Genomic DNA, 18360 nt, shown 5'->3' with positions numbered 1-18360 from the left:
AAAATAGCCCTGTTACACTTTTCTAAGTTGTCAGTGTTAAATAAGAGAAGGTATCTAAAGCACCCAGCATAGTGCCCAGCATGCAATAAGTGTCCAGTAAGATTTTGCTGGTTTCCCTCCTTGCTGAAAATCAGGCCCTCCAAAGCTCTCTTTGTCTGTCTTAATTCCCAGAGTGATGTTCTTTACTGTCTTTTCCTTGTGATGAAAAATAGGAGAATAACCACACTTTGGCCTCAGTCCTTAACCAGCATTGCCTTGCACAAGAGTGGTTTCATATTTTCGTCTATTGCACTCGGCAGTGATTTCAGTTTCTACATATCAGCACATACTACAGCAGCCAAGGGCAGAGGTGAGGAGGTGGGAGACTCAATAATATACTCCTACTAAAAGGCACCAGAGGAGCATGACCTTTACCCAGGAGAGTGTTTTGATTTCCTTCACTCAAAAAACAGTTCATTGCAGCCCCAGAATATTTGAAAGTCCTTTCTGAGAGAATGCTTTGCACTGAGCCTCAAATAAGGATTAATCTGGATTAATCCCTTTCCTGCTCTGGATTCTCCTGGAAATTTACTGGTGTGAACTCCTATGATAGAAGATAAAAGTAACTAACATATTTTGAGTGCCTAGTTTTTTGCCAGGCATTTTACATATATAAGTCCCTTAAATCTCCCAATACAGATTTTATGATCTCTCAGATGAAGAAATTGAGCATCAAAAAAGTTTAGTTCTTAAGGTAGCATGGCTGTCTAGGGTAGAAACTGGGATTGAATTCTTTTCCCAGCAATACACTGCCTCCTTGGCCGTAACACATGATGGTAGAGGGATTGCGGGACCTGTGGGACTGTCTCCTGGAGCTCAGCCCGCCCTGCTGGCAGAGTTCACACCCCTCATTCTTTCCAGTGGAGAAGATGAGATCAGGACAGTCAGAAGCTCCACATATCAGATGTAACTTGAAATTCAAAGGTGTTTTTTAAAAAATACCAGAACAGATACATTTAAATGATATTTTGAAAATTGTAAATGTCAACATATTTCTGTCAATAATGTTATTCATTGCATGATGTATGTTTGAACACACTCTTTTGGAATTACCTTGAGAAGTAACTTACTAGCAACTTCAATAGAATTTTTATTAGTTGATAACACTTCATTTCTTACCAAAATTGAAATTCTGTAACTTGATCATCCACCTCACTTACAAAACTTGACCCCTAATGACTTTCGGATGTTCTCCAGATTACATTTGCCCTTAAATGGTAAAGATTGGCAAGCTGGAAGAATTAAATGAGACTAAGTAAACAAATATTTATTATGCAACCACTGTGTGTCAGGCACTATTATAGGCAATGGGAATAAAGAAGTGAATATGGTAAAGTTCTGTGCTCATAGAACTGTCATCCATCCCAGTACTGAGATGTTAGTGGAAACATTTTGTAATCCACAAACAAAAAGATATTCCTAATAATGACGAACAATTTTTGAAGATAATTTCAATGGAAAATTTCCAAAAAGGTTTTGAGGTACAGTAACAACAGATATGAAGATAACCTCTTAAGATAATCCCTTTTGAGGACGTTCTATTTAAATCAATTGTGAGTTGATATACATGTCAGACATTTGGTGATATTTCTTTAAAGTCAGGTATATTTCTTATGTACAAATAAGGGTGATTTAAAATATACATTATTTTTAGCCTTCTTTTGGAAAAGTTCAAACTCAGAACTGTTAACAAGTTATTGAATTGTATTGAATAAATTTAAGGAATCCAGATACTACTGAAATTAATCCAGACGTTCAGATAAAATGTTAGAAGTCCTTGTTCACCACCTGGATGTTTGGATATTTCAGTGGCCAACTGTCTCGTATTTAAAAATCAGGACCACATACTTGACATTAAGTAGCCACTGTCCAGGTGATTAGCAAAATTGTTAAACTTATTTTAAATGTGCTGATGGTGTGTACATATGCCTACTCACAGATTTCAAAAGTAAATTTAGCCTCTGCATTCCAACAGCCATTCTAACAAGAAAGATTACTCAATTAGATCTAACAGGAAAAAGGAAGCTCATAAACAAATGTAAATAATACAATTTGTTACTTTTTACAATCACAGCAAGAAAATATATTCACATTTGCTGTTTAATGACAAACATTAAAAAAAAAAACACCACAGGCTACAAGAAGCCACAGGAATTTAGAAAACCTTATGTTTGAAATGGTAGAAAATCATGGATATACTTTGGTAAATTCTTGTCTTTAACTTAGCTATTTATCATTTGTTGAATGAATACAGCTTTTCACTGTAACAGTATAACTGCCCTTTCCAGAAAAATGTCCACCCCACTCATTTGTTTCATTGTTATTTCTTTGGTGTCTAGGCACAGTATATCTTTTTACACCAGTGCATTCTGGATCTCTTATCAAATAAAGGAAGTAATCAGCCCATCTGTTTTGTTAACTACTCAGCACTTCAGAAGATGGACTCTTTGGATACCATGGAAGGTAAACAGAAGCAATGTGTACCCAGTTTACTAGTTTATCACCTAAAGCAGGAGCATTAATTTCATAATATCCATGTTAAAAATGTTTTAGAAGCTGGGTTAGTACACGTATCAATTTTTCATTTCTCTTTAATCCGAGTTGGGTAATAGCCTTTCTATCTGCATTATGTTTTTGCCATGAAACATTTAAATCCCTTCAACTGTTGACTTCAATACTCTCTTGTGACATGTTACTTTATATTATAGGTGATGTTGAGCTTGAATGGGAAGAAACCACCATGTGAATATTCAGAACAAAGATTACAAGTGGAAGATATTTTCAAATCCCAGGGGCCAAAATTACCCCCTCGGTCTTCTGAATTGAAATGTGCAATCTTGAAGAAATCTGCATGCTTCCCACACTGTGCCTTACTAAATGGATTGACCATTTTATGAACAGCCGCAGGAAATAGCTAATTCAGGATAGTTATTTGTTTTGTACAGAATAAATATTATACAATTAAAATGTTTAAGAAAAGACATCCCATAGGTTTTTAAAGTCTTCCATATTTTTGGAATAAGCCAAATATAAAATTATTATATTAGCATTAATGTTTCAACATGAATTTTCGCTATGTCTTGGATTTAATTTTGAACATAATTTGTAAATGTTGATTCAGTAGTGTTATTTTGGCCTCCAGGGTGTTGACATTTCTTGTAGATAACTTCCAGGACTGTCATAATGATCTGTACTTCCACGTACATCCCTGTGTTTTGAATCCTCTGTTTTATGAGTGCTGAGATATCATCTCATGATCTTGAACAGCTGAACAGTAACCCCTTGACACTGCAGGGATTACTTAGCCTTTATACAACACACAGTAGCTCTTTGGGGACACTTAGAGCTATTTAAATTGCATTGTAGTCTTCAGTTAGAAAAAATGAAAAGAAAAATTAAAAGTGCAGTTGCACATATGAAGCCTACATACATTTGTACACTTTCAGACACAAGTTGTACCACTGTATTACATATTCAAATACACAGTTAAATGTAGTAGAGTATTTGCCCATTAGCTATATGTTCAATCTAACTACAATTTTGAAAGGTTTCTTTGGCAGAAATGTATAAAAACAGTAATAAAAACATGCACTGTGTTGCAGTCTTGTAAACTAATGATGTGCTGCTGTGGTGCCAACAGAGACCTCTGAATAGATGATATTAAATGGTCTTTACTTTATTTCCCTAGGTTGATTACTGAGGAGTGTATTTGGTGGAAATGAAAAAAACAAACAAAAATTAACCAAATTGTAGCAAATTTGAGATTTTTTTTATAGAAAATCTTTCAGCTTCCATTTGATTATATTATGACAATATACTAAATAACTTTAAAATTATATGAAATTATTTTGTTATAGATTTCAGTTAAGGCTCATAAAAAAAAATAGTATTAATTATTCTATTTCTTCTACAATGAGAATTATATATTATGCTTATCTCTGCTGGAATATACAAATAGAAAATGTGATGGCCAATAAAATTGAATTTTAATGAATTGGGTTATTTTGCAGCATGATTTCAGGGGTCCCTATATAAATATAAATCTAATTTTGTATCATATTAAGATATAATTGAGAATTATATTAATCATATTATGTATAACATAGATCTTAATATAAAATAATAATTTTAAATATAAGTATTATATAATGACATCATACAATCCATATAATATAATTAAGATATAAAATTTTCCCAAGTCATTCATATATAGTAATTTTAATATAAAATTTACCATCCAAGAAATTAAATCCTTTAGTCTCACAAGCAGTCCCTCAAAAAATGTGAAATTTGCTCTCTGTTTTTTCATGGCAAGGAAGTATAAATAAATACAATTCATTACTGTTCCAACTAACAAGTTTACTCTATAGAAAGTTACAGAAAACAATAAAAAATGAGAACTCTAAAAGATTCAAGTTGGATTTACAAGTTCTTCAGTTTTCTTCGTCAGTCACTGAAAATGTATGGCAAGCCAGTATGGGCTTTTATATTCATGAAAGACAGCTAACAGCCTATGGAAAGTATTGGTGAGTATACTTGTTAATGTATTAAATGATAAAAAATAAATAGTTCAATCTACAGGTCAGTCCATTTTCTGTAATATCTGTAGAACAGAGTTACAGGTTTGACCTTTATGTGTATGCATATGAACATGCATAAAACAGAGTTTCAATATCAGGTCTCCTCTAAAGCAGTGCTTATCAAACTTAATGTTTATACCGATCACCTGAGGATTGTGTTAAAATGCAGATTCTGCTTCAGAAAGAATATAGTAGTCCTGAGAGTCATTTCTAGAAAGTACTCAAGTTATTATATTGCTGCCTGATCTCAGACTATACTCTGAATATTCTATAAATCTCTAAAAGACATTAGACAGGATCAGAATAATTTCAGATTTTATGTGAAACAGGTTTTAAAAAGATTTGGCTTTATTATCAGAAAAAAATGGTAACAGAACATTTGTTAAATGCCCACCGTTCACTAGCTATGTCTAGAAACTGTAAATGAAATTATATTGAAACACACACATTATTGATAGCTAAATTTTCTCTTAATTTTATTGTAAAAGGGCCAATTTACAGCCAAGTTCTATATGTGGCTACTAAGTGCAAATTAAAATAATGAGGAACATCTGTAACATTTTTAGATCAGATTTGTCAAAATATATTGAAGCACATGTACAATAAATGAGCAACATGTGTTTCATATGAACCAAATGAAACTGGAGCCTCTCAGAATGGTTTGCCAGAGACAAGAGCAGCTGTGGGTATCACCTCTACTTTCATCCTGCTTTAAAATGCATAATATTCTTCTTCCAGTTTATAGGTGAAATGTATAAGTCTTTTGCAAAAAAAAAAAAAAAAAACTAATTAAACTTTGACCTCTTAATAAAGGAGATGGTGATTTGCTCTCTACATTTTGTACCAAACACTAGATTTTGAAAATGGAATTTAAGGTCAACAAAACATTCTATAGTTCTAGCCATTATTGTGATAATCAAGCCCATTTTCATGGACCAACTTTTAGAAAACTCATAGCGAGGCCTGGGATACAAAATGCTCAGAAGTTCCCAACTGAATATTAAAAATTAAAAATTATGAAAAAAAGTTAATAAAGCATAATCTTGGCAAAACAGCTTACTTTTGCACGACATGTAATATTTCATGGTAAATGACTTCAAAAATATTGATAAAACTAACACACCCATCAGCTCATGGAGATGTTCTGAGGAACAGGTTAGATCACATATGAAAATGTTTTTAAAAGTACAATGAACTTTAACAAAGTTAAGAGATAATCTTTTATCAAGGCTGGACAATGTGTAATGTTTATCAGTAAGATAATACATCCCATGTTAGGATTATATTGCACTTTGTGATATTAGTGACATATAAGTATGTGTGTTTTACATGCACAGACTGAAGATAAAATTGTGGCAAATATATTGACTTCTGCTAAATAAGACCAATGATTTTTTTAAAACAAATGATTAAGAGCATTCTCAAGGAATTTTTGGATTAAACTGGATACATGGACATGTACACAATAACATAAATAGGATTTGGAAAGCAAGTCAAGAAAATTTCCATTTCAGATGATTCAAGTGAACATTCTGAATTTGTCCACACACCATGTCTGCAGTACTGTCCTTTGAAAATAAAAATAATTTAGTAATTTTACAATTTCAGGTCTTATACTTAACTCTTCAGTGCATTTTGAGATGATTATAGTATACAGTGAGAGGTCCATGTCTAGTTTCATTCTTCTTCATATGGATATCCAATTTTCCCAGCACCACTTATTGAAGAGGCAGTCTTTTCCCCAAATGTACGCTTTTGTTGCCCTTGTCAAATATCTGATGGCTGTAAGCCTGAGGGATGATTTCTGGGTTTTCTACTCTGTTCCATTGGTCTGTGTGTCTATTTTTATGCCAGTACCACGTGTTTTGCTTACTATAGCTTTTAGTATAATTCAAAGTCAGGTAGTGTTATGCCTCCAGCTTTATTTATTTATTTTTGCTCAGGATTGCTTTGGCTATTTGGGGTCTTTTGTTGTTCCATATGAGTGTTAAGATTGTTTTATCCATTTCTGTGGGGAATGTCATTGGTATTTTGATGAGGATTGCATTGAATCTGTAGATCGCTTTGGGTAGTATTGACATTTTCACAATGTTAATTCTTCCAATCCAAGAGCATGGAATGTCTTTCCATCTTTTCGTGTCTTCTTTAATTTCTTTCAGTAGTGGTTTATAGTTCTCATTGTAGAGATCTTTCACCTCTTTGGTTAAATAGACTCCTAGATATTTTATTTTTTTCATGACTTGTAAATGTGCTTACTTTCTTGATTTCTCTTTCTGTTAACTCATTATTAGAGAATATAAATGCAACTGATTTGGGGCATTTATTTTGTATCCTGCAATGTTACTGAAATTATTAACCAGCTCTAGGAGTTTTCTGAAAGAGTCTTTAAGTTTTTCTATATATAGTATCATCTAGGCATAGACTTTATGAACATGAGCCCAAAAGCACAAGCAACAAAAGAAAAATAAACATATGGGACTATGTCAAACTAAAAAGCTTCTGCATGGCAAAGGAAACAATCAGCAAAGTGAAACGACAACCAACAGAGTGGGAGAAAATTTTTGCTAACTATGCATCTGACAAGGGATTAATATCCAGAATATACATAGAACTCAAGCAATTATACAGTAAAAAAACAGATAACAGAATTAAAAAATGGGCAAAGGAGCAGAATAGACATTTTTCAAAGGAAAACATACAGATACTCAACAGGTACATGAAAAAAAATGCTCAATATCACTAGTCATCAGGGAAATACAAATTAAAACTACATTGAGATATCACCTCACCCCAGTTAGACTTGCTATAATCAAAAAGATAGAGAATAACAAATGTTGGCGAAGATGTGGAGATAAGGGAATGCTCCTATGCTGCTGTAAATTAGTACAACCATTATGGAAAACACTATGGAGGTTTCTCAAACAACTACAGATAGATCTTCCATACCATCCAACAATCCCACTTCTGGTTATATACCCAGAGGAATGGAAATCATCATGTCTAAGGGATACCTGCACTCCCATGTTTATCACAGCTCTGTTTACAATAGCCAAGATATGGAACCAATGTAAATGTCCATCAATGGATGATTGGATAAGGAAAATGTGGTATATATACACCATGGAATATTACTCTGCTGTAAAAAAGAATGACATTCTCCCATTCACAACAACATGGATGAGCCTGGAGAAACTTACGTTGAGTGAAATAAGCAAAGCACAGAGGGATAAATGCCACATGTACACACTCATAAGTGGGAACTTAGAGAGAAAGAAGGAAGAAAAGAAAGACCACAGTGGTGCATTGGATTTGCAGAGGAAGAGAACATACCTAGGGATACAAAGTGGAGTGGGGGAAAAAGGGATGGGGAAGGAGGTCAGGGATAACTGGGTGGGGGACACGAGGTATAATTGCAATTTGTGGTAATGGCCATGCTGCCGGTATGGATCTGGCCATCACATCTCGGGTGCAAGTGGTGACAATCAGCTTTGTACCCCATGAATATTCATAACCAATAAAAATAATAATAATAATAAATAAATAATTTCCTCTGTTAAGATTATGTTTCCAAAGTCACAAGCTTAAATTATTTTAATAGTCACTAAAAATATTCCTGGATTGGGAATTCATTTTAGTAAATTTAAAACTTTTTAGAGCACTTTTACACCTATTATTCCAATTAATTCTTACAAAATTCTTTAAGATTGGTCAGGTCCTATTTTACAGGTAAAGATAATGAAAGCTTAATTGCTGTGCCCAAAACCACATTTAGTAAGGGTGTGAGCTGAAGTTAAAACAGAGTTACTCAGGCTTCCAAAAACTACTTATCCATAACCCTATGCAGGTTTCTTCATAAGTCATGCAAATGACATGCTTTTATAATGTGAAATGCTCATTATAAAGAAGGTCGTAATCTTCACGTGTCCCAGTTCTCAAATAGCCAGTTAGAGATTTTATGCAATCACATGAAAATAAACAACAGAACTCACAAGTCTTTTCAGAGGTTAATAAGCTCTTAGAATAAGTGTAAAGAAGTGAAAATTAAATTCTTTGATTAATACAGTAATATTACAGAAGAAAGTGAAAAAACTAAAAAAGATTAAAATATTGAATATAAAGGAAAAAAGTGACTTTATAGAATTATGAAAATAAGGCAGAAAGAGGAGTTTCTAAAGTCAAAAGAACTCTATAGCATTTTTATATACATATCATGTGTATGTATATGAGGGTATTTCAAAAAATTCATGGAAAATGGAATTAAAAGATAATACAAATCTTTCCATGAACTTTTTGAAGACCACCTAATCAAATACAATCAACCGCTTTGCCCTAGTATTAATGAAAAGAAGGAGGAATAGTAAGAAAAGGAGTGAAGAAAGAGTAGGGAAAGGAGAACTAGAAGATGTAGGAGAAAGAAAAATAGAAAAAAGTTGGCTGTGATTGAATATTTGAACCTTTAAGGTGTGCCTGGCACTGTACTACATTATAACATGTTATCTAATTTAAACCTCACCTGTGAGATAAACTATGTTAAGATAATAGGAAACTGAAGCATGCATGGGTTGGAAGATTGCCCAAATGCCCATAGAAACTAATGGGAAGTCCTAGAATTCAAATCCAGGTCTATGTGGTTGGAGTTCAATTTCCCTTCATGTTGTAAAGCATCAAGAAAAAGCGTGGGAATAAACAGGTCTCAAGAAGACAGTTTTATAACACTATTTTGTGCGCACTCCCATTTCAAAACTTTTCAACCTGTACAGTAGGACTGTAAGGAATTTGGACATGTAAAGACTATATGGGTGAGCTTCCAGATTAATTTGTCTTTCGATTGTTCATTCTTTCTTTACTTTACTCTCATTAATTCTTCTGTTATAATTAAATTTGTATAAATATATATTTTTAAAATCTATAGACAGATTAGATGTGAGTCCCATTTATATTTATCAATTTTGTGATCTTGGACAAAAAGCAATAACTTTTGTATCACAATTTCCTCATCCCTAAAATGTAGATAACAAAAACATGTACATCACATGCTTGTAGAACAGTCCTAGCGAAGAATAAACACTCAATAAAGTTTAGATTGTAATGTTCCTAATGATATATAATAATAATGTACATAACTACAATAATGATAATGGTTATGATGATTTATCTGTAAGAATCCAAATATATCAAGATATTACCTATTGAGTCACATAACCACAAGAAAAATATAACATAGAAAGGAGAATTATAATCATAATGATTAATTTCAAAGTATTCAGCCTAGTAGTAATAAAGGGAGTAGTTTTTCCTTATTTTTAAGTGGAATTTTATATCCAATATTTTTCTTTTAATTTTAAAAAAGGAAAAGAATATACATAGGACTATTAACTTTTGTGCATTTGCAACCTGATTCTACAGTACAAAAATGGCATGTTTCTAAAATTCCATTTTGTGGTATTCAAATAAAGCTTTTCCAAGAAAAATAGTATTTTGAAAAGAAGTATAACTTTTTGAAATTGAAATAAAATTGAATTTCATCTATTTTTCTATAATCTCCAATTCAAACCCATATTTCTTCTGTTAAAAAATATAACTACATTTTAAAGTAAAAATAAATTAAAATGATAAATATATAAATATATCTTCTATATGATAAATATATCTTCAATATTTTGCAGTATACCAAATAAATTATATATATTTATTAGAAATTTAAACATACTCAAAGGTAATGGAAGTTGTATATCAAGAACATAAATTAATGATAAGAAAATAGAATACATGAATTAGAAAATCTACACATCTGAGCTCATATTTCTCTATAGAGATCCTTATACACCCTAGAAAAAGAGAACATATATCCTTTTGAAGTTCTCATGAATTAGTTACAAAAAAATGACTGTTTTCTCAGTCACAAAAGAAGTTGAAAAAAATTTCAAACTCAATATCATACATAGCCATTTCTCTCATTACAATTAAATTACACATTAACAACAAAAATAATCTTTAAACTCCTATATTTGGAACTAAATAAAATGCAAGTCTAAATATAAATGTATTAAGTATTCATTCCAAAAGCTGGGAAAAGAACAACAGAGAAAATATAAAGATAGATAATAAGATCTCATTTGTGACAACACCATGTATAAGTAAGTTATACACTGGCAGGCAGAGAGGATAATGATATGCATGAAACATATTTTTGGAGAAAATATGTCAATTGAAGGACAAAACACAATATCTATATAAATGGACAAATGCACCAAATTCATAGGGGTAAGACTATATTATAAAGATATAATTTCTTTCCAAATTAATTCGTAAACAGTAAAATTCATTTCTAAATTCAAAACCTCAAAAGATTCTTTCTTAAATGAAATGTTAATGGAGAATATCTGGGGCTTCAGTAGAAATCTTATAGAGAGGCCAAGTAAATTAGACTCCCCTAACAAAACTTTAAAACAGGATTTGAAATATCAAATTAAAATAAACTACATTGCAATAAAACAAAAACACACACACAAAAATCCAACCCTTTTAAAATGAAGCCAAGAAAATGCATTTAACAATGTAACATTCACAATACCCAGCATCCAATGACAAATTACTAGACATGTAAAAATGCATTAAAATGTGACCCATAACCAGGAGAATGATCCATTAATAGAAACTGATGCATAAGTAATAGAAATGATGGAATTAGCAGGCAAGAACTTTTAATACAGCTATTAAAATATGATAATAGAGAAAAACATAAATCTTACTGGAATCTACAAAAAAATTAAAAAGAAACTCCTAGAGCTGAAAACCATAATATCTGATGTCAAAATTTTACTGGATGCAATTAGAACAGACTAGACATTGCAGAAAAGAAGGTCAGTAAACTTAAATATACGGCAATAAAAATTATCCAAAATGAAACATAGAGACAAAAAATGCTGAAGAAAACCTAGAAATCCTCAGTGACCTGTGAGTCAAATTTCAAGTTTAACATAACTGTAATCAGAATTACAGAGTTACAGAATTAAGGGGCAGGGGAGAGCAGAAAAAAATATCTAAATATTTCTTAAATTATTTGAAAAATATAAATGTACATATTCAAGAATCTCAATGAAATCTAAACAGATAAACACACACATGCCTACACTATCATTTCTCTCCCCACTATTATTTCTCTCATTTACATACACACACAATATCATTTCTGCACATGCACACACATACACACACACACAACTACACCAAGGCATATCATATACAAATTACTGCAATTCAATAATAAACATAAACATTTTAAAGGCAACAAAGAAAAGAGATACCTGTTATGAGGATCAAAGAAAAGAAAATACTCTGACATCTATTCAGAAACAATGCAAGCCAATTCAAAGGTGGTGAAAGCACTTCCTCAAATTAAGAACAATCAATGACAAAAAAGCTAAAGCCAATATCATGCTAAGTGGTGAAATATTAGAGTTCTTCAGCATAATATAAAGAAAAGGCAAGGATGCCTGCCCTCACAACTTCTATTCAACATTTTGCTGGTGTTCCTAGCTGTTACAGTAAGGCAAGAAAAAGAAATAAATTGAACACACTGTAGAGGAAGAAGTAAAACTGTCTATATGGGTATAGTGCATAATCTGATAAATCTACAAAATTTAGCTGCTAGATGTAATAAGTAGCTTTAAGAAGTTCACAGAATATAAGGTAAAAATACAAAAATCTATTTTATTTCTACCTACAAGTAATCAACAACTGGAAACTGTAATTAAAATATCGCTAAGAATAGCATCCCCAAACATGAAAAGCTAAGGATGAATTTAACAAGATATGTGCAAGATCTATACAATAAAAACAACTAAACATTGATGAGAGGAATTAAAGGATACCTAAATAAATACATTAAAAGGTTTGTTTATTCCTTGAAGTTGATACGACAAGGGAACAGATATGAGGTTATTGGGAGGGAGGGAGGGGGGAGAGGGTGGAGGGAGGGAGGTTTCGATAATGGGCCACAATAATCAACCACATTGTATATTGACAAAATTAAATTAAATTAAAAAACTAAAAATAAAAATAAAAGGTTTGTTTATGAACTCAAAAACTCAATATTATTAAAATGTTAATTCTCTTCATATTGATTTATTGATTCAGTGGAATATCAATAGAAATGCCATAAAGCTATTTTTTTTTTAGAAATTGATAAGTTGACTTTATAATTTAGATGGAAAGAATATAATGCCACACACAGGAACAGGAAGAATTCTCAAGAAACATGCTGAGTGAAAGAAGACAGACACAAGAGTGTACATACTGTAAGAATTGATTTATATGAAGTTCTGGAATAGGTCAAAATAATCTATAGTGATAGAAATTGATTAAATGATTACCTGGAGTGGGGTATATGTGAAGAATTGACTGCAATGAACACAGGGAAACATTCTGGGGAAGATGAAAGTGATCTATATCTTGAATGGAGTGATGTTTACACAGGCATTTCCATGTGTGAAATGCCATAAATTGTATACATACAGTAAGTGCTTTTTATTTTATGTAAATTATAATCCAATAAAGTTAAAGAAATAAAACAATAATGAAAAAAAGCTTCAAGGTATATATAACATGCCACTTATATAACTTATATAACATATAAAACTATATATGTTTATGAATGAATTCATTATTGTACAGATATAAAATCTTGAATGAGATTGTAAGTATTCACATCAGAATTATAGTTATTCCTGGCATTGGAAAAAAGCAGTTAGGAAGATGAATTGGGATGACATCAGGGCAATACACAGGGATTTCAAACTCATTTGTAATTTTTTGTTTTGAAATTTGAATCATGTGGCAATAGTGTTAGATTTGCTAAAATTAAGTAATGAACAAAAATACGTACTATATTATACTTTATAGTTTTCTGTTTGAATATTTCATAATTTTAAAATCATGAGTAAATTTTAGACTTTACAATTTGTTAAAATAAGTGACATAAAATGTTTACCAATTATTTTCATAAATCTATCAGTCTCCTCTCCTACTTGAATGAGTGCAAAATGGAGCAAAATACTTACATTTGTTATTTCCTTTCTTCATTCCCAAAGCATGAACAATCAGTGTTTTAAACATTAAAAATAAAACTTGACATGCTCTGACTGTCTTCCAGAGAATTCACTTAGTGTGTTTAACGCCATGAATTTCCATGAAAGATATAATGAATTCACTTGCTGGACTCTCCCACTGAAACACAGAGCGAAATCCATCAATCAAAGTGTACCACATTCATAAAGTTGATGAATAGTATCCAGATTAACATCTATTCCCTGGGCTGTTAAATCAGTAGTTTTATGTATTTATGTTTTGAAGAATATACTTAAAATTGTGATACAAATAATTTACATAAAATGACTATTATAATTTCATATGCCATCAATAATAATAGCTTTCTTTATTAAATCATTAGCATGTGCCAGGCACTCTTCTAAGGACTTTACAAATATTAATTCATTAGTCTCACTACAGTTCTTAGAAGTAGGTGCTATTGTCTGCCTTTTACAGATGAGTAAACCAAAGCAAAAAGATAAACTGCCCACGGTTATACGTTAAGTAAATGAAAGAGCCTAGACTTGAACACAGAAAGTCTGGCTTCAGAGCCTGTAGTGTTTGCCACCATACTCTGCTCATACATACAGACCACCAAATATACAAGAATATCTCTTATCTTACTGACTCAGACATAGCACATACACATGAACTCCAATTATTCCCATTCTCAAGAACAGAAGCTTCTTTATACTGTCTGTAATAGTTTATTTTGTGCAAATTAAATTACTCATGCTACATAGTCGGTGATCATCTTTGTACTCAGGTATCTTGTCCAATATTCTTTCTGTTGTTTGCTGCCTCACCCAATATATATTTGGTCAAAGACAAATTTATGGGGTTTTTTTTTTTTCAACTCTCTGTACTTTTTTGCCAGATTTATGTGCCTCTCAGCTCTGATCATTTCACTGTTCTGTTCAATAGCCCTTCATTGCCTATTGAATTAAACTCACATTTAAAAATGACTTTCCTGTGGTATTCCTCTTTATTTTCCTAGTCCTAAACCAAATTAGAATACTTGCTGCCCACTAAAGCATGTCCAACACACCCCCGATATCATGCTTTTGCTCTTATACTTCCCTCAATAATCAATATCTTTCTTAGTACCTTTCTCAAGGCATATTTACAGGTTCTTATGCACTGGCATTCCCCACTTACTAGACTGTCAGCTACATGTGAATAAGGACTAAGTTTTTCTTGTGATTTTTATCCATGTAGTATTTAGCATAACATTTTACAAAGGAGAGACACTCAAACAAATATGTTCAGTTGAAAGTTTGCCTTAATATAATTCTCTCAAGGTCCATCCATGTTGTTGCAAATGGCAGTATTTCATTCGTTTTTATAGCTGAGTAGTATTCCATTGTGTAGATGTAACACATTTTCCGTATCCACTCATCTGATGATGGACATTTGGGCTGGTTCCAACTCTTGGCTATTGTAAAGAGTGCTGCAATGAACATTGGGGAACAGGTATACCTTAGAGAATTATATTAAGTGAAACGAGTCAGGCACAGAAAGAGAAATACCACATGTTCTCACTTATTGGGGGGAGCTAAAAATTAATATATAAATTCACACACACACACACACACACACACACACACACACACACACACACACAGAAAACCGGGGGCGGGGGGCGGGGAAGAAGATATAACAACTACAATTACTTGAAGTTGATACGACAAGCAAACAGAAAGGACATTGTTGTGGGGGAGGGAGGACAGGGAGGAGGGAGGGAGGTTTTGGTAAGGGGCAACAATAATCAGCCACAATGTATATCGACAAAATAAAATAAAATAAAATAAAATAAAATAAAGAAAGTTTGCCTTAGCAGAAGCAAAATAATGTTGCTTGTGTGTCAATGTATTTTCCTACCAATCCGCTCATGCTAAAATATCTTTTCAATCAGAGAACAAACAAACACCTCTGGACCAAATAAATGAAGGTGGAAGAGCCCAGAAAACTGGCATACAGAAATGTATTATTTGTTCGGGATCATCAGTTATCCAGAATGAAACCGAGAACTTGATAGTATACAAAAAGGCTTTAAACAAATTAACAAAAAGGAACTGTACAATTGGGCAACTTATTGAAAATTAGTTCATCAAAGTCTTTTTTTCTTACAATATAGTTAAATTTTTCTTACATTTAAAAAAATTTGGTTTGCTAGTTCACAGCAATCGGGGTGCAGCAAAACTGAAGGCTTGTATCCCTATATAGTGCATGCACACACAAATCCCTGTTAAAAGGACATATACCTTCAAAACATAAAAATTAGGAACCATTTATTGAAATCCAACATAATTCAATAGCCACCAACAAAAATAAATGTTACAATCAATGTACCTGCATATTTAAGAAAACTTTTTTTCTCTCAATTACATTATATTTACTCTTTAAGGAGACAGGAACGGGTTGAGCATATTTTTAAAAGATTTAATCAAAACTAATTGAACTAAAAAGGTAGGGTGAGGCAGTTTCAGAAGGAATCTGGAACAAGATACCCCGCAGGGGTGAAGCAGGTGCCGGAGATGCAAAGGCGGCTCGAGTCAGCTGCCAGTGTGCACATGCGTGGAGGCGGACACCGGGTCCAGAGAGTAGAGTAAGGAGCGACAGGTGGTAAACCAGGCCAGCAGGACACACGAGAGAAGACAAGCAAGAGGTGGTGTATCGTAACAGGCAGGTGAAGCAAGGCTAAAGAGAATCCAGGAACTGGTGTTACACAATTCCAAGTAAAGCCAGTGGCGGGGAAGCGGGTCAGCAAGGAGCAGGAATCTACTCACTAGCTGGGTTCAGTAGCTGCTGAAAGTGCCCTCAGGGGTACAGACAAGGTGGAGACCCAGACAGGGCTTGATGAACCTCATTTCCTTCGCAGTGCCTATGCACTGAATAGATGGTAACTGAATAACTGAATGACTGACTGAATGAATGTTTTAAGTAGCTAGGGTACCAGAGAGAATTTAGGGGCAGAACATCATCAAAATCAGATGACAAAAATATATTACCACTCTAATCTAACCAAAGCAATAATGAAAATGGAAATGACAAAAGTCAAAATTGCTATTTTGGGGTACAGAACTATTGCGTACCTAAAATACACAGATAAATAGATGGAAAAAATTACAAGTAATAAGAAATGTTCTAAAGCAGGTGACCACAAAATATGTATGTGTGTGTGTATATATATATACACACACATATGTAATATATATTAACAATTAATATAAGTGAGAAGATATAATGGGAAAAATTACTTCACTGACAGTGCCCAAAATAAAATACCAAGAGATTAAACTTGTGGTGCCTTTCTGAAGAAAACTATAAAACGGGGAAATTTAAAATATGATTTCTTTTGAATCAAAGAAGCTTATTATAAAGAACACGGTTCTTCTCCAATTACTTCATGGGTTGAACACGTCAGTTTAAAAATCTTTATAGTATTTGTTTCAAATTTGAAAAAACTTTTTAAGTTCATCTGGAAAAATAAACAACTGAGAAATAAATTTCAAAATTTTTAGTGATAAAAATAACGAGAGGAGAACTGCTCTTTCATATATTAAAATGTTTTATTATCTAAATAAAATTAAAAGCATGTTATTGAGAGGAGAAGCAAGCAATACCTCCATGAAGCAGACAAGGTTTTCTAACATAGGCCATGTTATAAGATTTAAATAGTCAGTAAGGAAATATCACCCACCAATGGAACAAAGATAAGTTATTAAGTAAATGAGGGTAGAAAACTTGGCTACTAGAAAAAAAAGGGAAATAAAAGAAATCGTGTTAGATTTCAACTCCTTCACCAGAAACCAAAATGGAGTTTGAAGAGAATAAATCTCAGTATGTCCAAAGGTCTTGTTTCCTTTAAAGTCATAAATAACTTCAATATGGTCAGGATAATAGCTGGCTCAACTTCTAATGCCTTCTAGTGGATCCTATCACCCCTATGTTAGACATTTACTTCTTCTCCACATTTCGTAAGAATTCAAAGATGTGTGTCCCACAGGCAAAATTTGAAGTTTAGACCACTAGACTACTTTGAGTAATCGTGTTTCCCGGTTCAACAAATTTAATAAAAATGGCCTATAATATAATCTATTAGGAAGAATGCGTTAAAATAGAATAAAATGGAGACAAGTCCTGAAAAACCCCTGAACAGACAAACCCAGTTAGACCTTGAAAGTAACCTTGACCTTGCTTGAATTGCAAACAAGCAAAACCTAACTTGCGCCATTTTTTGTAGACACCAGTGTCAGGGAAAAACCAAACTTAATCTCAAGAAATCAAAAGCTGCCAACTGACTTATATTTATATAACTAGGGACTTTCTGATAGACTAGATTAAATAAGGCAACTGCGTTACTGTAACCAGGTAAGTATTTTCTTTGTCTTGCCTCCGCATTCACTCTATAAATGCCTTTCACTGCATTCTTCAACAGAGCTCAAAACCTCTTTCAGTTTGGTGCTTTCCAATTCACGAATCTGTTTGCTCAAAGTCTTTAGCATTTTCGTTGCATCTCAGTTTATCTTTTAACAGACCTTGTCCATATAACTAAATTTCTCAGATAACCAAATTTTATTATTTGGAGCAAGATACCTGGTTGCCTGCTCTCACAATGCTCACTCCTATATACGAATCAGAAGCAACC

The 18360-nt window shown here is 32.7% G+C and overlaps 1 protein-coding gene and 1 long non-coding RNA gene across 7 annotated transcripts in view; one reads left to right on the top strand and one right to left on the bottom strand.

Moving 5' to 3' along the window:
- The window catches only part of PTPRQ (protein tyrosine phosphatase receptor type Q), a 215036-nt gene extending 212190 nt beyond the window's left edge, over positions 1-2846 (top strand). Inside the window, 2 exon segments of the mRNA XM_063075852.1 lie at positions 2379-2502; positions 2748-2846. Of these exon segments, the coding sequence (XP_062931922.1) occupies positions 2379-2502; positions 2748-2785 (162 nt within the window). The 3' untranslated portion in view covers positions 2786-2846.
- Positions 1-18360, bottom strand: part of LOC134360983 (uncharacterized) — a 55072-nt gene that overhangs the window by 23847 nt on the left and 12865 nt on the right. For all 6 annotated transcript variants that reach the window (XR_010021375.1, XR_010021373.1, XR_010021374.1 and 3 more), the window contains one exon: positions 13682-13847. This is a non-coding gene — a long non-coding RNA (uncharacterized LOC134360983). The remainder of the gene's footprint in view (positions 1-13681; positions 13848-18360) is intronic.

Source organism: Cynocephalus volans, chromosome 12 (genome assembly GCF_027409185.1).
Source record: "Cynocephalus volans isolate mCynVol1 chromosome 12, mCynVol1.pri, whole genome shotgun sequence".
NCBI classification, from domain to species: domain Eukaryota; kingdom Metazoa; phylum Chordata; class Mammalia; order Dermoptera; family Cynocephalidae; genus Cynocephalus; species Cynocephalus volans.
Note: the sequence above shows the minus strand (reverse complement) of the source record. Positions and strands in the feature narration are given on the sequence as shown.